At 35.2% G+C, this 26,235-nt stretch overlaps 2 protein-coding genes across 2 annotated transcripts in view; one reads left to right on the top strand and one right to left on the bottom strand.

Moving 5' to 3' along the window:
- LOC144977098 (GMP reductase 2-like) overlaps positions 1–26,235 on the bottom strand; it is a 118,098-nt gene that overhangs the window by 49,672 nt on the left and 42,191 nt on the right. The window lies entirely within an intron of this gene.
- On the top strand, positions 1,628–24,861 carry LOC144977097 (DENN domain-containing protein 11-like). The gene is made up of 9 exons (XM_078921894.1): positions 1,628–1,889; positions 8,015–8,114; positions 11,807–11,965; positions 14,685–14,862; positions 15,670–15,808; positions 18,570–18,695; positions 20,120–20,270; positions 20,671–20,742; positions 21,719–24,861. Exons 1-9 carry the CDS (start codon positions 1,664–1,666, stop codon positions 21,915–21,917), a joined length of 1,350 nt encoding a protein of 449 aa, XP_078778020.1. The 5' UTR covers positions 1,628–1,663; the 3' UTR covers positions 21,918–24,861.

Below are 26,235 nucleotides of genomic sequence, written 5' to 3'. Positions count from 1 at the left end.
GTTGTCCGAAATTTCGGCATGAAAATTAAAATCACCTAGAATAATAATTTCTCCATTCTCAGTGTTTTTTTGCGTGGAGAAAGTCTTCAAATTCTTTTATAAAAGTTGTATTAGTGCTCTTGTTTTTAGTTGATGGTGGTGGTCTGTAAATGGTTACAAATGTCTGTTATTATGACTAAAGTGAATTTCGATGCATTCGAATGAGTCGTAGTTTTGTTTTTCTCGTTTGATAATATTCAATCGGTCTCTAAAAACACACATCAAACCACCTCCACGTCTTTGGTCTCTATTATCTTGATGATATGAATAGCCGCTGGGGATTACCTCGTTTATGGTTATAGTGTCAGAAGATGTTAGCCAAGTCTCTGTAATAAAGAATAAATCCAATTTGTTTTCGACGATAAAATCATTTAACACAGCTTTATTTCGCACAGAGCAGGCATTCAGGAGAGCACATTTCAAATTGTTTTCGTCATCTGTACTCCTTTGTTGTTGCTGTTGTTGCCACAAAGTAATAAGATTGGATGGGGGTGGTGATGCTGATGATAACGACGATGGTGATGGTGGTTGTGGTGGTAACAATATGGACGATGACAGCGATGACGATAGTGGTGGTGCTGACGATAACGATGACGATAATGACAATGGCAATGATCGTGGTTTTAAATCAATTGTTGTGTATATGGGTGGGGGTCGTGATGGTTTGTAATGGTGGGGGCGATGTGGTCTGTGGCCAGTGAACACTGGTATCGCCCTTTGTTTTCTTGTTTCATACAGTTGATAATAAAACGCTGATGTTAAAAATAACGTGGTGAATAAAAATCTCTCATAAGGTGTAGAAGAAAAAGATTGGTAAAAATCAGGCTTTACCTTAAAATCCATTTTTAAAAAATGAGAATATCGCAGAAATAGTTCGTTTGATATTAAAATTGATTTCAGATAATTAAACACAACACAATCACAATATTATCCATATAAAAATCCGCAATGAGTAGTAGGAGCAGTAGTAGTACAACAACAAGAACAACAACAACAACAACTACTACTGCTACTACTAGTAGTAGTTGTAGTAGTAGTAGTAGTAGTAGTGGTAGTAGTAGTAGTAGTTGTAGTAGTAGTAGTAGTAGTTGTAGTAGTAGTAGTAGTAATAGTAGAAGTAGTAGTAGTTGTTGTGATGGCGATGGTAATGTCATTAGTACTAACATTTGCTGTTGATACTTTTACAATGTAAAACTTTATGAAAAGTTTTAATACCTACTGTCTTAAAACCACATTATGTTGGAGTGATAGTGATACTGAAAATCGAATCTATCGTAAAAATACGTATATGAAACTAAGGACAAGTTTAATTCTTTGATTAAAAGAATGAATAAAGATATGCAGTTTTATTACATCATGAAGGACAACACATAACACCTGCAACATTTTATGTTTCCGATGATTTTAACTTCATATACTATTCCCTATTTGGCACTCACTTCAACCGAACATGATACCAGTTTGAAGGGATGGGTCACATAAATGAATTATAATGGAGAGAGAAAAAACATTTATTTAATTTTCGACATAAATAAATAACGATGAATTATAATCCAAGGGCAGCCACTCTCACGTTCGAAATAGACCTAATGATAAACAACAGAATCGAAATTTTACATTCAAGATGGCTCGAGTTCGTGAAGAAAAACGGCCACTTCTTGATGACAACGATGCCATAGGAGATTTTGCTAGATATACACCACAGAATCTCATTCCACAGTCTCTTGGACCACATCCAGATGGACATACTCCTGACAGAATTACAATTAGTGCGAGCAGCAGTGCTGCCACTCTTTCGGAACAAGATTCCATCATTGCTATCTTTGTGGTTGCTTTCGATACTCGTTCGGGTTAGCAACAATTCTTTTTTTTGTTTGTTTTTTTTTGGGGGGGGGGGGGTTGTTGGTTGTGTTTGGTAAAAAAATAGATATATCCTGAATTCCTAAATTGCGTCGAGTTCATATCACCACACTATCATCAGTATCTAGAGAGCTGAGCCGGTGTTACCAATACTTAGCTTCTATAACCAGGACAAATAATTCGTTTGGACAGAAAAATAAATAAAAACTTACCGCTTACCGTCAAAAGCAGTTTAGATTTGAAGATGCATTTGTTTTCTATCAAAAAACATTCGGTAATGGACAATCCTTGATGAATTTCAAAAGTTGTGTTGAAATTATATCCTAATTGTTTTCATTTTTAATTCCTCGCGAAATCGTTTTGGCCCCGTTTCTGTTATCAAGGTTCCGCCTAGCCAGGCAGGGTTGCCAGATAATTTTTGAGTAAGAGACCAAACTAGCTATAGCAAGAAGCCAGATTCCTCGGCAGGAGCCCAAATACCACCAAACCCACCTTAGCCTCGCGAAAACTCTTAAGATTTGTTAAACAATTTAGATAGGATAAGGAAAATTCGTATATATAGAAGCATTAGCAAATGCAATCTGTGGCGTTAGCACGTGTTGCATTTAGATATTTAGATTGCCAAATAAAATAAGTTTTACCGGTACCAGAGTAAAACGATATAACGGGGAAAGTCAGAGGAAGCCAAAAAGTTGGTTACAGGAGGCCAAATGGCTTGGGAAAAGGCCAAATTTCTCAAATTTGGCCACCAGGAGGCCAAACTAGCAACCCTGGCCCCAGGTTTTTAAAAAAGTTTATTGGGAAAAAGATACGGAACAAAGTGTCCATAGATAGGTATGCAATTTGGTGCATTAGTGCAGTAAAAAGGCCTTTTTTTCTTTTATTCAATAAACTTGACTGCTGGTGGACCCTAGGCCTCTCTACAAGTCCAAGAAATAATACTCACTTTTTCTCTGCTCCAACGAAAATATCTACCCCCTACCGGTCTAATTATTTGTAGCAGACGACAAATTTCTCAAAACGGTCACGTGACACTGTAAAAACAACACAGGAAGTCCATGAAAGCTTATTTACGGCATTTCCTTTGAACCGTGTAAACAACAAAATTTCGTTTTCATTCGACTCAACGGGTCAGATTGGCCGGTATTTTTTAACGAACTAAAGTTCTGAAAAATCAAAATGTTTCTTAGAAAGGTGAAAGATGCTAGTTTTTGAAACAGAGGTAGGTTTTTTAAAAAAATCTTTATATTTTACGTGAATGCATGCTCAAGGCGAGTTGGACGTGCAGCGGAGGTTGGTCGGCCAAAGGCGAGGCTCTCTAGTTTCAGTTCAGTAGCCTACCAGATCGAGATAACATTTTCATTTAATTATAGAAGATAATTTTCATTTGTGGGGCGTTAACTTAGTCTTTGGTCTAGAGTATTAGTCATAGTATATATATATATATATATATATATATATATATATATATATATATATATATATATATATATATATATATATATATATATATATATATAGACGTCTAGCATGTCAAAATGACATGTCGTAATCAAGACGTTGAGATATCCTTGACTTTTCGACTGTAGTGGCAATCCTACACTAAAGCCAAAGCTCCCCTGGTTTGATCATTCGATCGAATGTGATGGCCCTGGGCCTGGAGCCCTGGTTACAAAATCAATGCTGTTTTCAATTTTTCGCCATCCATATCCATTTTATTTTCATTTTAAGAGTAGATTCTCATCAGAAAAATATTTCAAAAGCATTTTTAAGACATTATTTCAAAATTATATACTTTCAGGTAAATTTGCCAGTACTTTCAGGTAAAATCATCATTGTATAATAATTATTCTGAATACGATCTTTAACATGCAATATATAATCTGTTGTCAAGCTCTGAAATCAAAGTAAGTTTAGAAAAAATATGAATATGAATGTAAGTGGGTATAAAAATAAAAACCAGAATTCAGTTGACTCCGGTGAAGATGGCTAGCTGGCTATGATCTCCTAACTCTGGCATTGTAATATGACCTCAGGAAAGCACTTTACATACGCTGTGATTATTCCCAGACAGGGTCTGCCAATAACGAAAATTTGTTATCCCAATTTTCGTTATTCCCAGACACTTTTTTGAAACTCCGCTCTTTTAAACAATTATCCACATTCCAGAATATGGAATGTTTCGAAATGCAAATAGAAATAAGTAAAGTTAATAAAATATCAATAAAAACATAAAATTAACCAACAATAAATCAGTTGTTGCTACATATGCTCAATATGCGTCGACCTTCATGTGGGTGTCATTGCCGAAGGTTAAGTCGTCTGCCTTGAGAGACACGTCAGATTCGACGGTGTGGGTTTGAATCCTGGTTCCGCCACTTTTTAAATTCTTTTTATACAGAGCGTTGCAAATGATAAATGTCCCATCCAGCCCCCCACCTCTTTTTTTTTCTAGAAAAATATTTATCTCTCTGTCTCTCTCTCTCTCTCTCTCTCTCTCTCTCTCTCTCTCTTTAGTTCCTTTCTAGCAAATTGTCATATTCGTCCCCGCACCGATCTCAAAAAGTATATTCTAAAAAGAATAAATAATTAAAAAGCTAACAAACAGAAATATTCCGAGAGCTAGGAGAAAAACAATAATTTTTCAATTTTAAAATAAAAACAATTTAAAGAAATTCATGCTCAGAAACGGAACAAGGCCAAATAAAACCATAAAAAAATAAAAAAAATAAGGAGAGTAGACCTGTAAATTCTCAGTCAATTAGCTGAAATCAGTCAATTTGTCAAATTCAAATATTTAAAAAAAGGAAAGAAAGAAAGAAAGAAATTTTTTAAAAAAGAATTCACAAATCATAGTCGAATGACCGTAAAGTAATTAGGAGTGTTCCACAGCGCTACGCGTAGCTCATGGGGACCGTTTATATTAACGATGTATATATTGCCAAGACTAAGCGACGCTTTTTATAAAAGGCGTGTCTGAACACATCCCTGGGTATTTTCACACATCCTTCGTTAAATTATTTTTTCACTTTCCAAACCTGTCGTGATCCCAACTGTAGCCAATTTTAACTGAGCCACCGAGCGACAAATTTCACTGTTTCATCTAAGCCAAAATTGACCACATTTACCTGGCGAGTCTCAAAAGTATGATAAAGTAAATTGCGAATGTTATGTAGACACCTTCAAATCAAAAGTTAGGATAGATTGCTACAAGCACATTTCGATTGCCTCACGTTGTAAACAAACTGGTTGACCGTTTCTTCACTGATTGGGTACCTGATTATAAGGAACAATTGTAAGTAGCCTAATTAATTCCCGTGCAAATCAGGACGTTTTCTGCCATTGTTTTGCTCAAGCCCAAGTGAGCTTGCTGTTTTGTGGCGATTTACCTTCATTTCGATTCTTTGAATTTTTCCGTTACCTACGCCTGCCGAAGTTTCTTCTTGATAATTCACTTCTACTTAATAAATAATTCAGTGTATTGGCCAGAAGTCATATTTATTTAAGTTTTTTTTTTCTGTCATTTACTGATTGAAAATCAAGTTTGCTCATTGCTACATTATTCTAATGTTCTCACAATGGCTTAGCTGTTCGTGGATCGCAATTCAGACTTGTCGAGCATCGATAAAGATGTGAGGAATAAATTCAATAGGTCATGGCTAGAAGTTAAAGATGATAATGGTGATTATTTTTCTGACTATGTCAAAAAATTCCAGAGGCAGGAATATGATTTTGATGAAGTCATCTTTACCTATATGAATGACATGCTTATTTAGCATTCCTTCTACATCAAATTATGGCAGTCATACTTCCAGTAAGAAATAACACCCACTATTTTAATGTATTGTATTTATCACTCTCCTATGATGCCCTTATTTTTTAAAAAATAATTGAATCTTCAGTTTGTCGAAGAGTTTCAGTCAATTTTTATAGAGCTCATTTACAGGTCTAGGGGAGGGATCGGATCTGTGCAGCTAAAAGGAGCAAAATGAAAGGTGGTCTAACCCACTGAGCTGTCTATCCACACCGGTATCGATGTATCTTAAAATTCACATCTCTGATTAGAATATGTTTGATCTAGTTTTGTGGACGTGTGATAATAAATTGTATTGTCTTGTATAAAGAAGACAGGGGAAAAACAGGTGTTGTCAGTTTTGGGCTTTGGGGCGAACAACACCTTGGCCTAGGAATTCGTCCGCGAAATAAACAAATTCCCGGCCATCATCAATATCCCCAAAATTGTGGTCAGAATGAACAAATTATAGAAACAAAAGATGATCAATAAAGTTAAAAGTGAAAATTCTAATGATTGGTGGACTATGAACAGATTTGATGATTAACAACTTTCTTGCTGGTTGAAAAAAAAAAGGCGAATTGCCAGTGACAAAAGAAATTTCATTGATCCATTTGCTTTTTTATTTTATTTTTTTTTTAAAGCTGCATTTGACATTTATCACTATTTACATTCATCTTGTGTTAAATATCACTTGATATTGACTGTTTTGGGACACAAAAAACCAATGGCATTTTTTTCAGAATATTTGGTATTTTTCACGCCTAGTTTGGCATTTTGCATAAAACCTTTCTGCTAACACATGTCTGGGAATAACAAATTTTCGTTATTCCCAGACAGGTGTCTGTGAATAATGACAGCCCTTTACATACATCATCACACTCTATTCAAATGCGAATAAATATTTGTCAATAGGCAGTATCGGTTAATGTAAAGAGATTTGAGGACAAAAAGTGTTTAAGAAATGGAAATTGTTCTCCATATTGTCTTGTAGGAGGAAAAAATAAGTATAAAAAGTTGCGGCATATTTACCTGCCCCACGACGAATTTACCCGACAGCAGTGGCTGTAAAAAAAGAGCTCTTGTGACTAAAATACTATATAAATCTATGTTAACGCTTCATAAAAATACAGTTAATTGGCCAAGTGAACCTATTTTCAGTATCCAGGTTGCCCAATTGGCATATTCACGGCAGGCCTGAAATGAGACACGAAAAAATGGTGAAGTTACCCGCTTTTCCCCTAGTACCGGTAGACTTAGCATAAAACGTTATCTTTAACTAATGTTTAAAGTAATCATAGGCCAGTCTTCCTTCGTGACCCTAATTGAAATGTCTAAATCAAAATTACCAACACTATCAATCAAGCCCATTGAGATTATGCAAACAAATGTAAATTTGGTTTTCATTTACTAAACTTATCAATCAGCAACTCTTTTGCAGACCTGCCAAATCTCCTGATTTTATCGGGAAATTCCTGATCTTTTTTGTTAATTCCCGATTTCCCAAATTAATATTAATTGAGATACATTCCTTTTTTTTTTTTCAATTGTATTTTGTTATTCCAGAAAAGAAAAAGAAACATAACAGCATCATCATCAACAACAATATCATCAGCATCATTACCATCAACAATAACAACCTTAGCAGCAACATGATCACATCATCATCATCATCATCATCATAACCACTTCCACCACCACAACTTCATCATTACTACCACCACTAACTTTACTGTTATTATTATTAACTATTCATATAATTTAGAAATTTTTACATTTTATATGACATATTTGGTTTCAGAGTGTGAAAATAGGTTGGGGTGCTTTTGTTAATATTTTGTTCACATATGATACTGTCTTATATAGATAGGATTTTGTATACAAAATTCCTGTTTCAGCTCTGAAATTCCTCGAATGGTGTCTGAAATTTGTGTTAGACTAATTTTAAATTGACATCTCTGGGCTTCGGACCAGTGAGTTTCTTGTTTGAGTGTAACTGTGGGTGGTGCAAAGTTGAGTCCTTAGAAAATGCTCTTGACTAACATTCTCTTTATATAATCATGTGTAACACGAGTACCTGTATCAACAGTGTCTCTGTTGAACCAAAAAAATTTTTAAAGCACCTTGTAGGCCTCACGTTTTGTCCTTCATGATCAGTGCTGCTGTTTGCTCGGGATCCTTTGCAAAGATTGATTGCATGTAGTGGATTCTTGGGCATTTAAAGAGAGGTCATGTATCCTGCACTGTCTAAAATTTACACTGTTTTGTTTGTTTTTTATCTTAAACCAGTGTTTATTCAAGGTTTTACTTAAATTTTGGCAGGCAATGTGGTGGAGTGGTGCATCCCTGAAGACACTGACTTGGATGGGGTTGAATTCAAGGCCATGACGAGCGGATCCCACACTTTAGACAGTGACTTTGTGTCAGTATATTTTTCTTTCTACTATGTGCATTTTAATAGGAAACACATAATAAATGAGCAGTTGATGAGGCTATACCGGTAGGGAAATCTTTTATTCATTCTTGCAGTCACTTTCCAAGTTGCTCTTTTGCCTTGTCCTAAATCCTTTGCTGACGGAAACAGTCTGTTATTATGCATGGGATTTTTAAAACCTTGAAATACAAGTTAGAACTTTAAAAAAAAGTTTTGTAGGAAGGACTGAATGGCCTTAATAAAGTTATACCAAACTTAGCAGTCAGGATGTCATAGTTTTGATATTCCTCATTGACTCATTCTTTCAGAGCAGATTATTAGCACATAGTAGAAACAACATTTTGGCCCTTATTGAGCTCATGAACTAAGTTGTAACCATTGTGTTATCGATTTCATTCCATTGGTTGCTTCCTTATATGTTCTTGAGGCCTTGCTTATTCCCTTTCAGCACATGATCCTAGTATGCAAAATCCCAGAATCTGACATACTAGTTGAAATCTGGGCAAAGCAGGCTAAGCAAATGATCCTGACGTGTATGCCCTTCTTTAACCATTTAGCTGTGCCCCATTCTTCTGCAAGATGTGAACATGTTTGATTTGCATATTAGCCTTCTTTTAGCTCTAATCATTGTCAATGACATATCTACTACCCCTATAGATCATCACCATTCATTTAAAATGCCTCGGTTTTAAAAGGATCGTGCATGTGAGCCATTGGAAAGAACGATGATGCTGATATGTAAGATAAATTCAAAAATGTGTAGCCAGGCAGTCTAATTATAGAATATCAAAGGAGTTTCAGGCCACCCTTCCCTCTATTAGCCTGACATTTCTATACTACTGTGGTCTTCCTTGTGGATTAAGTGATGGTTTTAGTTGTTTTTTTCCAGACTCCCGTGAAAATAAGCATTTTTCAGAGAACATAAGCAAAAACAGTTTAAATTTTCGCAGAAAATTAGCAAAAAAAAAATAATTGAGAAGTTGAACATGGTTGGCAAGTCTGCAAAATGAACTATGGTACACCAAATCTATAAGTGGAGGCTGCCTGAAGCCTCGGATCGTGAACGGCTGATTTTCACCATGGATGTGAAGGCATTGGACACATCCATACAGCATCTAGATGGACTGTGTGTAATTAGGCACTTTGTCGATCGCCATCCCTTACCAGGCATCTCCAGAACGGCATTGTGTGGCTCATCGAACTTGTGCTTCCGCTCTACACAATTGAGTTCAATGATGAATTCTTCCATCAGATCTCAGGTGTTGCGATGGGCACAAAGATGGGTCCCTCATATGATAACCTCTTCATGGGCTATCTTGCAGAAATTTTTTCAGCCAGTACATGGGGCCTACCCATGAGTTGTTCAAAAGGTACATTGACGACTGTTTTGGCATTACGTCTTTGACCTCCAGCCAGTTGAAAAAGTTCATCCTGGCCATGGACTCTTTCCACCTGTCCATAGAGTACACTTATGAGATTTCAACCCCTAAAGTGAACTTCTTGGATATTAGGGCTGTATTGACCAGCACGGGAGTATGGACCACTGTACATTACAAGGAAATGGACAGCCACAGGTACTTGCTCTACTGGTCATCTTATCCAGTGAAGTGCAAATACTCCATCCCGTTCAGTTTGGAAGATGATGAATTTGAGCTTCAATGTGACCGTATGATCGATTTCTTTAGGGCACAGGATTATCCAGAGAGGGTGTTGTCCAGAAAGCCAGTCTCATGATGAGATAAGCAGCAATGAGGCCCTGCAATGCCAGGAAGCAGGAGGCCCAGCATCCCATTTTAGTCCTCACGCATCACCCCCACTCAAATAAAGTTAGGAACATCCTATTGCATAATTATGGAGTCCTCCAGTGGACGAAGACACCCACAGAATTTTCTCAGAACATCCATTGGTAACATACCGATGAGATCGTAACCTCCTTGTCAGATCGTGCGTGGAGCTCATACCCATGGATAGGCTTAAAGCCAGATCATGCATGCAGCCCCAATGCAAGACTTGTGGGCACCTATGGGAGTATGACAGAGTCAGCTTCCCAGATAAAATTTGGGACATCAGGCAGCCATTTACATGCACTGACCGTAATCTAGTCTATGCTATTACATGCTTCCTGTGTGGGATTGCTTATGTTGGTGAGACCGGAAATAGGCTGGGAGACAGATTCGTACAGCACTTGTGCAACATATTGAACTGCGCAGACACAACAGTGGCCAGACACTTCAATCTGCTTGACCACTGAGCTGTATAGTGTGTTTGCTCAGATTTTGCCATTCAGACACTTCCTACCGTCGACGTAGGGAAACTCATCTGATCAAGTCACTGTGTACGTTGACTCCAGGCAGACTACCACTACTACTACTACTACTACTACTACTACTACTACTACTACTACTACTACTACTACTACTACTACTACTACTACTACTACTACTACTACTACTACTACTACTACTACTACTACTACTACTACTACTACTACTACTACTACTACTAATACTACTACTACTACTAATACTACTACTACTAATCCTACTACTACCACTACTTCTATCATCACTACTGCTGTTGCTGCTACTGCTACCTCCACAATAATAACAACCACAACTACTACTACTACTACTACTACTACTACTACTACTACTACTACAACTACTACTACTACTACCACTTCTGCTACTACCACTACTACTACTACTACTACTACTACTACTACTACTACTACTACTACTACTACTACTACTACTACTATTACTACTACTAGTACTACTCCTACTCCTCCTCCTCCTCCTCCTCCTCTTCCTACTACTAACACTACTACTACTACTACTACTACTACTACTACTACTACTACTACTACTACTACTACTACAGTGCAGCACGAAAATCTAGAACATGGAAATCTTGAACACATTGCAAATTTCCCGTTTTAAACCCTCTATTATCATAGTACCAGCAACATGAAAACCTCGCAAACTGTCGGTGGCAAACACAGAAATCTCAAACTAATTCACTTTCGCATTCGTTGATAAAATTCTTTTGCCTATGTTTTTATCAAACGGAACCGAAAGCTGCCATCACTGTCCATTAACATTAACTGTGCTAATCAATGTGCATGCGTTTGTGTATATATGTGTGTGTGTGTGTGAGTGGGATGTGCAAAACATCCCTCCATCTTTCACATTCTTCTGCCATAGATCTTAGAGACAGAAGGTCTTCGACTGAATCAATGTTATGTTGACATTTTAAGTGTTTGAGGTCCCTGCTTAACATAGTGTAAATTGTCGTTGGTGATCAACCTTTATATTTACTCTCTCCAGACGTATGTGAAAAATGCGTTCATGGCTTCATTTGCTGGTATTCCTGTGTTTCTTTTTTTTTTTATTAAATGGTACAGGCACATTGTAAATATGAACATATTTGTAATCAATGTTTATTGTTTGTTGCCCGTTTGTCGACTCCTCAGTCTTTAGACTGGATTGTTTGAGTTGTTGTTGGATAGTCAAAACTAATGTTAGAGCTATATCAGACTTGAATGTAGTTGTCAATCATTATTATTTTGAAATTCATTTCATTTTTTTTGGTAAATATTTAAATGAGAAGTTTAACTATTTATTTATTTTTGTTTTGATTCTACAATTTATGCTAGTCCACAAATTTGTTATTTCCAGATACTTCCGCAAAGATAACCTATTTGGCCTGTCATGTTTTGAGAACATGAAAGTGGAGAGTGAAATAGAACGTGGGGCCAGGATGAAATCAGTCGGGATTTTGTCTCTATCATACACAAATCTATACAGGCATATGCAGTTCTTGGAAAAACAAGTCAGGTAAAAAGTTTGTATATTAAGGTTATTGTTCTTTCCTTAAGGAAAGCAATACCATTAATAAGTTTGTTAATTTTTAAAAAGTTGTTTCCAAAGATATTTTTATAATGTATGTCTCCTACCTGAATTGAAATTGATTTGTTTAATGTTATGACCATAATTCATCATTGAGTCATTGTGTCAAAGGCACATACAAACACAGTTTTCTAACCTGGTTAAGAGAGTGAAATGCTGGATCTACTGAACAATATTAGTAACACCCCAAAAGAATGAGAAATTTATTACTTCCCATATCAATCCATATGTTTCTTCTCTTGAAATATTCAAAATATACAGCACAACACACTTGGACTAGTTACATTTGTTTGAGATTTCTCTTCTCACCATATTTATTAGCTTGCACTTGCCCAATCACCAAACTACACCCCTCCCCCTCTACACTTACACAAATAAACACACATACACTTGAGCACGGAAATCTCGAACACGCAAATCTCGAAATCATGGAAATTTCAAACTCGGTACACAATTCCCAGTTTTACTCTCTCTATTTTATTGGTATTGGAAACACCAAAATCTCGATCACTTTCCGGGGCGAACACAGAAATCTCAAACAAACTGGACATTCCCTTGCGGTCCGTTGAAATTATTTTTCGCGATTTGTTTGTGTTTAATTTGAATGGAAAACGAAAGATGCCATCGCTCTACCCATAGCGGTAAGTGTCAGTCTGTGCGTGTGTGTGTGGCATATATATGTGTGTGTGTGCATGCTGAATTAAGGGGGAATCGCGAAGCATGTATGACCAGCGTCTTACGCACACCACCTATCACTCAATCGGGAGACTAGCAAGGCAGTGATTGCCGTAGGCGGTAACTGTTACGTATCAAAATTATACAAACAATTAGGGGTGGGGAAGGTGGGGCGAGAGCATTATCATTTATTACATAGATGATGCTGTGTGAGAGCAATCCCCTCTCTCTTTATCCTGCTATGGGTAAGAGTGTGAGGGTGTTAAACAGGCCTCAGTTTAAAATTTCAGGGACATTTTACGAATAAAACCTCAGATTATGACGATGATGATTATGACGATGACGACAAAGATGGTTATGATGAAGATGATTGTTGTGTTGTTAATGTTGATAGTGGAGCTGATGTTAAATGTGATGACAGTGATGGTGATGGTGATAGCCGTTGATCGGTGGAGTGAGTAGTCTTTTTTTTTTCTGAATAGATTAAGTGTGCTACAGACCAGTGATCCATCAGATGTGTACATTTGTAAAAAATTAGTGACTACCAAATAGTCAACACGATGTCATATGGAAGATTTACAATCTTTTACCACTGACGGTTGGCTTGGCCGATAAAGTTTACATGTTATTGTGACATTTGGATGTATTGAAATGTGGGCTGGGCCGATGAAATTGTTTACATAATAATGTGAAACTTGCGTGTGCCTGGTGTAGACTGGAAAAAAAAACATTTTTTATTTTGCTCAGTTCAAATACAGATATATCAAAACAACCAACGCCCAAACATTTTAAGCCTTAATCTTGCTTAAGAGACATTTGGACGTATTGAATGGTAGGCTGGGCTGATAAAATTGTTAATAACTTAATATTGTGACACTTGAGCGTGCCTGGCGTACATTGGAGGAAAAAACATGTTTTTAATTTTTTATTTTGCCTTGTTCAATCCAAATACAGATAAATCAAAACAACCAATGATCAAACATTTAAACCTTAATCTTGCTTAAGAGATTTTTGGACTGTGTTGGAGGTTAACTTAATTTATCGATACAGTGGAATCCTGATGTTGGAGTTGACTTTTAGAGTGTTGACTATGTATCATTTAGCTTAAAGTTAAATGAGGAGTGATAGTGATTTTAGATAAGTACCAGATTCGTAGGTAATGATGTCACGTGGTGAGTGTGTAATCCATAATGCGATATGCTGGCTTTGTCTTTTTATGAAGCACATGCAGTGAGAATTGTCATTCCATTTCTGTAATTGAACAAACAAGACGCACTAAACGCAACACCAGCAAAAACCCTCTTTGTAATTTTGTAAAAGATGGCAGATAAAAGGAAATTGAATTTTCTCACTCTTGACAGAATTCACAATAACCAAGAGTTATCATTATAATATCACTTTTATCAAGACCACCTTCATTTACCTCCCTCATATTCTCTGTAAAATATTCAACAAGGAAATCTCGAACAAATAAGCCCAGTCCCGACTTGTTCGAGATGTCCGTGCACGAGTGTATATATATACACACATGACTCACAGAGATACACACACACTCATATATTGTATTATGAATTACTTCTATAATCTCCATGATGTATTCACCTATCCAGTTCAATTTCAACAATTGAAAAACAAAGAAAGAAAATGGTCTGAAAGTGCCATTATGCTCAGTTTATCCCAGTTTTTAGATTGTGACACAAACAGTTGTAGATGTTAACTATCTTCTGGAAATGTCCATTGTCTGTTGCAGACTGCTTTATGCCAGGTATGATTATTAAACTCAGCGAAACCAATTATTGTGGGTGGATCAAGTTACCTTTGCGATTATATTTTGTTTTATTCAAGATTAGTTTCATGGAATTAAGTTTCCATTTTCATTTTAAAGATTTTTATTTACCACTCAGATGTGGGATACTAAATGAGAAAATTCATATTGTAAAAGAAATTAAAACAGCTCTTCTGGTTATTACAGACATCAGCTTGAATTACCAGGCAAATATTCACAGCTCCTGGCATTTTACAATGACAGAAAGGGCATTCTTCCATCAGATGCCACGTCAGAGACGCTCACTGCATCAACACCAATGTCACGGTCAGCAAGTTCATCCCCACATTTTCTGAGTATAGAGAGTATTGTGCCAGAAATGAAGGTTAGTTGATTATGTGGGTGGCCTGTCTGTGTTGAGTAGAAAAATGTATGATTCTATCTGCATTACAATTGTAAAATCTTGGTCGTTTAGTTTCTCAAAAAGGACAATTTTTCTCTACAAAGAAAAAAGTGATGTATTCTTTGGGACCACCAGTATGAATTGTAATTTAAAAACATATAGTATTATCTCATTTTTGAATACTGTATTGACTACTTTACGAAAATGCATTGTTTTGTACAAGTCACAAGAACCAGTTATTATTTTTAACAAATATATATCATTATGGATTCAATTGAATGCAAAGAATCAAATATTACATGCATATTAAATCCTGGATTAAATTAGGTTGGGGTAGATTTAATGTTCCCGCCCTATTAAAGTTGAAATTGAATGGAGCAATGATGGCTCCAAAATGAAAAGAAAATTAACCATCTCTCCTCAACTTTCTAACACCATTTGCATAGGTGAATAGAGATATAACTCTTATCACGCATTAGGCCATATTAAAAAATAAGTCCTTCAGATCTATAAAGCCTAGAGAGCTGGGGTTTTTCCTGGTTTTGTAACGTCAAATGGACAGCAACAATTATTATTGCTTGCTCCAATTTTGACAGGACGCTATATTTCCATGAGAGCTAATTGACTCTGCTGCATGGATGGTGAGAGGAGTCAAAGAACATAGAACCCTGAAACAACCAGGATTCAAATTCATTTCATTTAGATTCGTTTTTGGCAATCCACCAATTCAGCTGTTACAATTTGACAATTTTTATGTTTATTTTATTTCATCCTTTCCGTTCCCATCAGATTAGCCACCCAGCAGGCTGTTTCAACCAATTCATCCAGTTTTTTGGAGAGCAAATATTTGTCTTATGGAAATTCACCCTTTTACAACGGCGGATTCTTTTCTTTTCACCGCCACCCATTGGTGTGGTTTGCTACAGGGGTAAGTTAAAGTTGTCTAATTATTTACGAATAATTGCCTTCATGGACAAGAAAGATATGATACATATTATTTATTTGGCGCATTTCTTAAAACACATACTTTGAATTTCCTCGTATACCAAAATTTAATAAATATGTACAGATTATTTGTTGTTAAGTTTGGACAGCTGTGTATTTTTCTTATTGATGCAGATTTTAAACTAAAGTTTTAGAGGAAGAAAAGAGAAAATGGTTGTTTTTTTAAACTCTGAAATTTGTATGTAATTATAATGTTGGACTGTATTTTATAGTGACAATCTCAATAAACGAATAAGGGTTGGAAATCATGCTTGTTAGGTTTGTATATATTTCTTTTTAAAATATATGAATCCTCTTACCCGTCACGAATATAAATTTAATTGGAATTTATGTCGATCTTTTTTCTTTGTTCCAAATTCAAATTTCTAAAGTTAGATTTTAGATGAAAATATGGTTATTTCACCCAGAAATAATTATATGGTTAAATTCAGCTACACTACATTAATTTTAAAACATTTTAAAGTGGCAATTCATATGAATCAAGGTTATATCAAGAATTTTATTTTGGATCGTTTCTTTAATATCAGATTTTCCCACAAAATTTACAGATTTATGTGGTTCTTGCCTCTGTTGGGTCTGTTTCTGTTAAGTTCACTACAACATTTCTTTCATGCTTGATCAAAACTTTGGAGGGGAAGTAACCATCTTCCAATGATCCTCACATTTTCAAGGAAAAATGGTTTGGAATACACTGGGAGGGAATTATTTGAAGTCTTTAATAAATAAATAGATAAACTGTAAGGAAAGTGTTTTTACAAACAAATAAATGACTTGACTTACTTGGCTATGAGCCTTTTGCATCTCTGTCATTGGACTGAGATGCCTCGGCTGCCTCCACCAGGTGATGCTGCAGGTCTAACCAACTTATTGTCAATCCGAAGCAATCATCTGCATTGTCTAAAGATCCTCAATGGTGTTGAGATTCAGTCTCTGATCTTCCAATGTCCTTAGATCTTGGTTGAGTTGTAAGGGTGACGTTAATATTGGTCTTCCCCTCAATGAGTTTCCACACTTTTTGAAATATGAAGTCATTGCAATATTGACAGGAATTTTATAATCTCGTCTCAGAATTTGTCCAAAAAGGCATCATCTCTCTTCCAGAATTTTGATGGACAGTGGTCTTTCATTAGTTTTTTTTTTCATGTGAGGATTTATTTGTGATTTTGGTTGGATATTGAATGTTTATTACTTTTTTCAATTGCTTGTGGTGGAATGCATCTAGCATTATAAAATGTATTTACATGATTTTATAAAACAATTTAGTAAATGAAATATGAAATAAGAATACAAGTGATAATAATCTCTAAACCCTCCAAACACGAAGTTAGAATTTACTCTAACCCAACATCAGATCTTACCCATTTTACCAATAGGAGCAGTACAGTGATGCTACTCAATTGCCAATAAATCTTGAATCATTGGCTGTTGTTGCTGTCTTAGGGAAAACGGTTAGCCTTTATTTTTAACCAGATGAATAATGGTAGAAACTTTGACTTGTACTGAAATTAAGTCATGCCATCTCTCATAAGTTTTTATTTAATGCTGTTGTCATGTTTTTTTTCCAAACTGAGAGAAAAGGGTACATGTACAGAGCTTTTCAATGAAAAATCTGTGAAATTGCAAGAGTCCATGTGTCCAGCAATCATCAGATTTGAGATTTAAATACCAACTTGAGGAAGACTGATAATTTTGGTTATATGCTTCTCAGATCGTTTTTTGGTGTAGAGAACATGATTTCAGTTGTTTATATGTGACTTTAGAATTCTATCCAATGTATCTCAAGCTTGAGCAAAACTTTGAAAAGGGGAGGGGGGAGGGGGGGGGGGGGATCTATTTCTTGAGTTATGGGGAAAACATTAAAAATAACTAGCATTTTTCACTATTGCTTTCATTTGAACATTAGAATTCGCCTTTTCATTAGTGTTCATTCTTGTCCCTGCCTCCTACTGGTGCCCTTGTCTAAAAAGCATTCAGGAGATGATTAACATATTGCACAGTATGAAGAGAATATTATTGATAACTAATCAGAATAATGCCACACTTGACACACCGCCCTCAATCTAGTGTTATGTTAGGGTGAATCACAAGTGGAAAATTGAGTTCGAAATAAAAATGATTAAAGTCACACATTTTGACTTTTCGACCATTTGAGAAATTTAATTCAATTTATTTGATTTTAAGCTTTCGTCAATAATTTACAATATTCAATGACAACATGCAGAAACTACATTGAATTTTCTCAAAAAAATCTTATTTATGAAACCAAATTTCATCATTAGATATTTGATTTTCAGAATTTGTTTCATCCCAACATAATACCATATTGAGGTGACAGGGTAAATCATTACGGTAATATCAGGGATGTCCTTTTCCCAACTGAAGTCGGAAAACTGGCTTTTTGAAATTTTCTGGCTGACTTTGTTCAGTTATGGTGAGTCGGTTTTTTAAAAGATGAAAGCATTAGTTGTTTAAAGGGGACGCTAGATGGATATGTATCCTTTTCTATGGTTTAAGGGCGAAACCATTTGATGAAGATAAGCTTCGCACAAAATATTTTCATGTATTATGCTCTTTATGAGAAAAATTTTCAGGCTTTTTTTCATTTTTTATTTTAGCAAAGGACATCTCTGTAATATGTTTAGATGGATTGATTAACAAAGGTTTAATTGGCTTGTTATTTCCAGTTTATTGTGCTTGTTGCCTTGGCAACCATTCTATTCCGGGCCTAAATTCCATAGAACTTAAACCTCATTTCTACGTCAATGTGGCTGATATTGAGGCTCTGGAGAGTGAGGTGGCCTATGTAGCCTGTGAGTAGATTTTTATTCTGTTCTTTTTCATTTTCTTCTCCTCCTCCTCCTCCTCCTTCTCCTCCTCCTCCTCCTCCTCCTCCTCCTCCTCCTCCTCCTCCTCCTCCTCCTCCTCCTCCTCCTCCTCCTTCCTCTCTTCTTCTTCTTCTTCTTCTTCTTCTTCTTCTTCTTCTTCTTCTTCTTCTTCTTCTTCTTCTTCTTCTTCTTCTTCTTCTTCTTCTTCTTCTTCTTCTTCTTCTTCTTCTACATCATATCATCATCATCATCATCCTATTATTATTATTATTATTATTATTATTATTATTATTATTATTATTATTATTATTATTATTTTTGACTCATTGAAATTTTAACAAGATGGGAAATGATTTCGGATGATAGGAATTGTATGGATATGTGTTTGATAATAAATAATTACACTACATGATATTACATAATCTCAGTGTTATTTTGATTCTGGTTTAAGTTTGGTTGTTAGATTTGTTAAAAATGTAGTCCTTCAGAGCCATCCGGCTCATGGAACCGGAGTTTATCCCATTTTCTATAGCATGAAATGGACAATAGCAATTGCTTGCTATAGGACGCTAGTCTATCGCAAAGTACTTTCCACCTAATTTCACAGACTCAGCTACCCATTCATGGCTGGGTGGACAGGGGGTCAGAAAAAAATCTCGACTGCACCTGGGATTGATCACGGCCCCTTTGCATGTGACGCGAATGTTCTACCGAGCTATTGGGACCCCCTGTTAGATTTCTTAGATTGATAGATATTCCACTTTGCGACTGTTTGACATCATCATTAAAGAGATTGAAATGTTTTGTGATTGGAAGTAAAAATATATTTTGTTTCCTGATTTTATTTCCTTTTTTTTTCCTCGAAATTTTTAATTTGCTGATTTATTTAGAATTAATGTTTGTGTAAGATGTGAAATGAATGTTGATAACAGCATATTTTTCTCTGACTTATATTGCTATTGAACTATTGGCACACGTGACAGAGAGGTACTCATGATGTCTTTTCAAAAGATATTGATTGTGGTCACTGACCAGATGACACATAGGTATTTTGTCTTTAATTAAGACACTTTACACAAATTACTCCACTCAACTCAGATGTGAAAAAGTACTGGGCTGTAGATTGTGATTGATAATGAAAGAGTGCTTGTTCAAAGAATGAGCTTTTAATACAGGATGATATGGAAATTTGGTTCAATATGTCCTGCTAGAATGTACACAGCAGATCGAGGCATTATTGCCACCTGGTGCAAAGAAGATAAGTGAACATGACCAGCTAAGGGAGTAGATGAAATTTTGTGAAGCATTTTGATCTTGTTTTTAAAAAACTCAGAAATAATATGCTTTATAAATTCATATGAGCAACTTTATTTACTCTTACATATCATTTAATATCTCAATATGGAAAGGCACGACTGAGAAAATCTTTGAGTCAAAGAGCCATCTGTATGATGTGTATGTGGACAACCAGAATGTAAAAACATCTTGTATGGCCATGAAGGATCTGCTCAAAGTTGGCAATGGTGACAAGGACAAGTTTGTCACTCTTAATAACCAGAGGTAAGAAATTCACTTTTTCTTAAAGATGATTTTATCCTTTAAGGGCAGGGTCAGGTGCTTACCTGTGCTCTGATAACATAAATTGTTATAGTATCATTGTTGTAATGGTAAAATTCTCTCAAACCAATGTAAAATATTTCCCAAGACACAATGCTAAATTGATCGAGGCCATGACTACTTTCGCTTTTAACACTTTTAGATAAAAGTATGTTGGATTTAAACATGTGGAGAAATTCAGTGATGGGTGGTTTATAATATATAAATTCTCATCAATACATCAAGATTATAAACAATGTTTGATGTTTACGTCATGAGTTCTTTTGCATTATTGACTGGGAGAATAATGATGGTATAGTTATAGTCTCCTATAGTTTTCCTGTTTTATATTTCATGTCAACAGGAGAGCCCACAAATTTTCAGCAGAGGAATTGGGGGAAGAGTCAATGTCGAATGAAGAGGAGATAATTACAAGGTATTTATACATTGTTCTGATTTTATTTGATTTCCTAGATCGTTTTCTACAACTCTTCCATTTGATATTTCTACCTCTTAGGTTGAATTAAAAATATTCGTGCATTCAACCCTCATATGATCACCTTGCCCCCCCCCCCCCCCCCCCCCTTTCCCCACCAGTCTCCTCCATTCTATCCGTTTCCATATACTATCTATCAAGCTTTCAATGTGACAAAGATTTCTGTTTATTATTGCTGATATAATCGTATCATGTTTTTTTTAAACCTTCGTTTTAAATCCGTCTTGATTATTTATTTTAATGAGATGTATAAGTGTTAACATTATTATCATGAACGAGGGTATTTTCAATGATTGTTGATTTATTTTTTATTTACAATCTACTTTTCCTTCTTTTTTTTTCCTGACAGCCCTCTTCATCTCCCTTCTTTAACCCCTTCTTATAATCACAAACAACTCACGAGGAGTTGGTTAGAGTTTTTTAATGCCATAATCTGCTTCCCCGTTTTTAGTCTGGTTTAGTATTCTTGGTTTAGAAAAAAAGACGGCCATGTTTTGCCTATAACTTAGCATATTTTTGATGTTGTTGGTGTTTGTTCCATATTCCTCTTCTTTGATATCACAAACACCACAAAACATTTTTTAAAGCATAAATATAACTAGTAAAAAAGATGCAAACACTCATATTGCACATTTTCATAATTTTACAGTATTTAGCTTCAGAAGACTTCTTCATTTCCTCTCAACAAGCTATATGGAACAAAATTTCCATTACATAGTGTACAAGTACTCAGTGACACATGAATTGAGTGTCTAAAGTGCCTTAACCAAGGTCACATTACAATCAGGACACTGACCATATGCAATCAGCCTAGATAGGAGATATCTGCAAAATCACTGATGCCATCAAAATAACTCCCACTATGTTTCCATCTGCCATCAATTTATTTACATGTTTACATCTTCCGTCTGCCCAGTTACTTCACTGAACTCAACGAGAGATTATTCCAGACTATTCTGGACATCTCTCAGTCCCAAGACAGACAACTCACCTCCGATCACATGAAGAGCATAGGCCTTGACCCTGTGGACGACAGAACATTCTTGATGGAGTTACTGGAGCATTATGGGATTGATGTTGTGCTAATGGTGGATAACCCCTGTTGCCCCAAGTAATTTGTGACATTGCGTTAAAGACTGAACTGCTGGAAGTTGTATATTGTTACATATTGAAAGTAAACCAATATGTGCCAGCCATGCTTTAAAGATGATTTAATGTCTGAAGAACTGTTTAGTGTTGGTGGCACCACAGCATGCCATTGACTCCCATAACAACACATGTACTTTTAGTGAGGGATAAAAAGTAATTATATTTTACTTATTGTTTCAAATCTTCTTTTTAAGTTCATGTCAAGAAAAAGACGAGATTCATTTCAGTCTTAAAGTGAATTATATATTTCCTTCTGACAATTCCTTGTCGGCTCTTAATTTAGAATTATAGGGTTTTATCCCAGCTTTGAAAATATATTGTTTTATTAATTGGAATTTTGTATTCATGTCAGTTGCAAAACACATATTACATGCCACAAAAATAACAAACTTCAATTCGGCTTTTTAAAAAAACTTTAAATTTATTTTTGTTTTTTCTTCTAAAACCATGTACTCTTCAGTTTATGAATTATTAAAGGTCCAGTGTTGGTCAACCTTTTGAAAATGATAAAAAAATTTTGAACAAATAAATATGACGTGAACAACATGCTGATAATTGAATGATTGAGCGTAGGCAGTTTAAGAAACGAGGTTTATTCTTATCAATGAAACCATATCGGTTCAACTAAAAAGTTTTAATACAAAATACTCAATTTTCAGCACTTGGTCTGAGAAAGCAAGTCATAAATAGATTTTTTGACCTGTCATGTCAAAATACATAAATTGGATTTAAGTTTCCAGCCATTTGTAACTGTGATATTAATTTCCCGTAACTGCCAATTTTTAGACAATAGACAATTTACGTTGCAAATTTTCAAAAGTTGCTAGCTGTCTAAGCTTAGCTTTAACTTATATCTGATTTGGTATCCTTTGACCATGACCATAGGATTGCTTGCTCTTAGATTTTGGATCAACACTTTTCGGTATTATTATGATGATGGTGCCAAAAGATATTTTAAAACAAAGATATCAGATTTGCCTCAAGCCATTGCTGCCTAACTTAAAAGTTTGGGGGTAAACTTTCTAAAAAGTTTTGAAAAAAAGTGACTAACAAAAAAAATTGAACATTGAACACAATATTGAATGGTAGTTTATTTATTTGAATAAAGTCCTCATTAGATATAAGAATGTAGTATGTTTAAGACCGAAGAATTTTTGTATCTTATACTTTCTTTTAGTATTGATTTACATCTTTTATTCTTACTGCATATAGTCAAGGTATTTGATGCTTTTTAAAAGTAAAGCTTCAATTTTGATGTGTTTCCTTTTCGGGATTGTTTAATCTTTAAAAAACAAGCAAACACACAAGTCTAATAATTGTTATTACAAAATTTTTCAAAATGTATTTTTATTGCTCTTTTTGCAATTTCTGTGACATTCATCTTTAAGTGAGGGAGGAACACCATTTTTCTATTCAGCCTTTGATGAATAAAAGGCTATCTGGGTTCCTTATGCTGCGTTGTTACATATAATACATAAACTCTTTACAAATTTTTTTTTGTCATTGAAATAAAATCGTTTCATTTTCTTCCTTTTCAATGGACCAGCAATTGCTTTCAAATCGTACTGTAAATTAATATCTTGTTGGAGCAGGATCCAACAGTTGAGCTGGTGATGGCTGTGACTGTTCCTTCTTTATTCTTCTGATTCTCTTTATTGCCAATTATATCAAATTTTTTTATGTTTCATTCATCAGTTATTCCAAATTTGTATGCTACACATTTTTCCTAATGCAAATATTGCTGCTAGAAACTCGAAGTTGATGAAATAAATAACAATAGTCAAATTGGTTGTAAGCTTCAATTTAATTAACAAAGACAAATGGTATGGATGCTTTGCATTCCCCTCTGTCAACAAAACACCTTAACAACAACATCCTCTTATCTCTCATTCATCTTTAGTGCTATATTAATCATGTTTTGTTGACAAAGGGGAAACCTGAAATGTCCACATCATCTGTCTTCATTAATTACTTTGAAGATTCCATTCAATCTGATTATTGCTAGTCATGTTTTAATTTTAAGGGAATTATCCAGGTTTTAGTAGCAAAAATTGCTTTTTACTATTTGGATAGTATATTAATTTATTGCAAAGTACTTTTCAACATATCTGACTGACACAACAATCTAACCACTGCCGGGTGGACATAGGGGTCAGAAAAAAATTCCCACTGCACTTTGGACTGATACCAGTCTGTTTGTTTATAAGGTGATGTTCTCGTGCTCTGCCAACTGTTCAACTGGGACCCCTTCATCTTTTAAATTATCAAAATGGGCAGTGGTTTTTCTTGATCCACATTGGAACCTATTTTTTTATTTTTAAAAAGAGTTGACTGTCATCAATGGCTTGGATTGTTTCCATGCATCCTTAACCTGCACCACATCACGGATAAGAATGTATGTCTTGTGACATCTAAATGTCAGGCTTTCTTCTTTGTTGTAGCGATTCATAATCGACATCAGATTTGTGTTTTTTGTTGTTGTTGTTTTGATTAATAAATTTGACTGCTCTCTTTTGATTTCTTCATCGAAGAGGAAATAATGAAAGGGGGGGGGGGGGGGGGCTATAGGGCATAGAAACATCATTATATCATTATAATTCTGTTTGTGCTCTACTGCATCATAAGTGATCAGTTTGTTAGAGTTGACCCATGGAGGGGGAAACAATCCATGATCACCAGCGTAGTTGAGTGCTTGAATCAGGTGGAAATTTCTAACAGTGAATTATTCTTATTTCTGATGCACTCACTCTCATAAATATTTTGATGAGGACTATATCCCATCTAATTACTGGTGGTTTTGCTCATGTTTGACAGTCTACTGCTGCTCTCACAAAGCGTTATTCAACAGGGATTTCTATGCTGCTCTCACAAAGCATTATTCAACAGGGATTTCTATGCTGCCCAAAAAAATAATAACTGTCCACATGTTAAAGATTCTGCCTTGTGAGGAAAGCTGTAGATATTTAAGTTTTGATATGCTGATGAATGAATAAGATTTTTATTTGCTGGGTGGGGACCTCCCATGTTGGGCAGATCACTTGCTGTGTCTCCCTCCACCTATATCTGTTTTCCGAATTGCTTTCTATCTTTGTCTAGGATTGAGATTACTTGATTTGTTCTGGCCATGGCCGGACTCCTTGCTGATAGGGGAACAGTCAAATATACAGTATTAGTTTTGGGAGATGATTTTTTAAATTTTTTAATCATCTCTCTTTTATACTGTAATATTTTAATTTTATTTTTTTATACCGTGTTTTGTAAGCATTTGAGTGTATTCCTCTTGGTGGGGTCCTGGATGAGACTTTTAAGTGATCTCCAACTAAATAAACTGATAGTGTGCTCTTGGAATCTACATCTGTTCCCAATTTGAACCATTCCCCTTTGTCTTACTTTTTCTCGTGTGCTTTAAATAAATTAGACTTTTTTTTGCTATCTCATTTTCTGTCCTATTACTGTCTCTGAAATGACCGATATGTTTTGCATGCACTGTAAAACCCTTAGAAACAAGCAGACATTTATTTGAGTGTGTCAGTTTGTGTGTGTGTGTGCGATCTAGGCATTTTATTTTTTATTTATTTTTGCTCACAATACGAGGGGGATGGGGGAGGGCGAGGCGAATGAATGATATTTTACTTAAGTGGTTGGCTATCATTAATGAAAAATTTGGTTATATTGATTTAATTCAACTGTTTAGATTGTCTTGCTATTGGTCAAAGGAATGTTAATGAATAAAGGACGTTAAGGAAGGGGAAATGACTTAATGTTTTGAATAAATTTTAGAAATGCGCTCGTTTCAATTAAGTACTTACCTTGACTGCCAATTGTGGTCCCCTATGTCAATCTGATTTTATGTCTTGATAAACTCAAGAAAGAAAATTGAGTTTAAATTCTTTTAAAAAATTTTAAACGAAAGTCACTCTCCTTAAAAGGATGTATTTAGTTTAACTCAAATTTAATAACAAGCTTAAAATTGAATCTGAAGCAAGAGGTTCACACTGACATTATATCATTTTGAGACAATTCGTCGCATTTAAGTTTTTTTTAAAAGGTGCAATATATAGGAAACTAATTGAACCATAACATCTTTTGCAATTTTTTTTCACCAAACTCATTTATCTGATTACATACTTATGCCCCTGGATGATTTGGAGACATTGCTCTTCACAGGGTGAATTCAATTTTAAAAATTGTTTTTGACAACAGTGTTGTATATTATGTTGTCTGTGTATTTTGCTGATTTTTATTATCCTCATGTCTTGCTCATTATTATTATTATTATGATTA

Source organism: Berghia stephanieae, chromosome 7, assembly GCF_034508935.2.
Source record: "Berghia stephanieae isolate SIO BIC M18660-M18661 chromosome 7, UCSD_Bste_1.3, whole genome shotgun sequence".
Taxonomy (NCBI): Eukaryota; Metazoa; Mollusca; class Gastropoda; order Nudibranchia; family Aeolidiidae; genus Berghia; species Berghia stephanieae.
Note: the sequence above shows the minus strand (reverse complement) of the source record. Positions and strands in the feature narration are given on the sequence as shown.

Bases quoted from the DNA above. Each gene is read 5' to 3' on its own strand.
- LOC144977097 (XM_078921894.1), top strand. From the start codon at position 1,664: ATGGCTCGAGTTCGTGAAGAAAAACGGCCACTTCTTGATGACAACGAT. The intron at 8,115-11,806 runs GTCAGTATATTT...TGTTATTTCCAG, and splicing joins ACTTTAGACAGTGACTTTGT to ATACTTCCGCAAAGATAACC. The intron at 18,696-20,119 runs GTGAGTAGATTT...CAATATGGAAAG, and splicing joins TGAGGTGGCCTATGTAGCCT to GCACGACTGAGAAAATCTTT.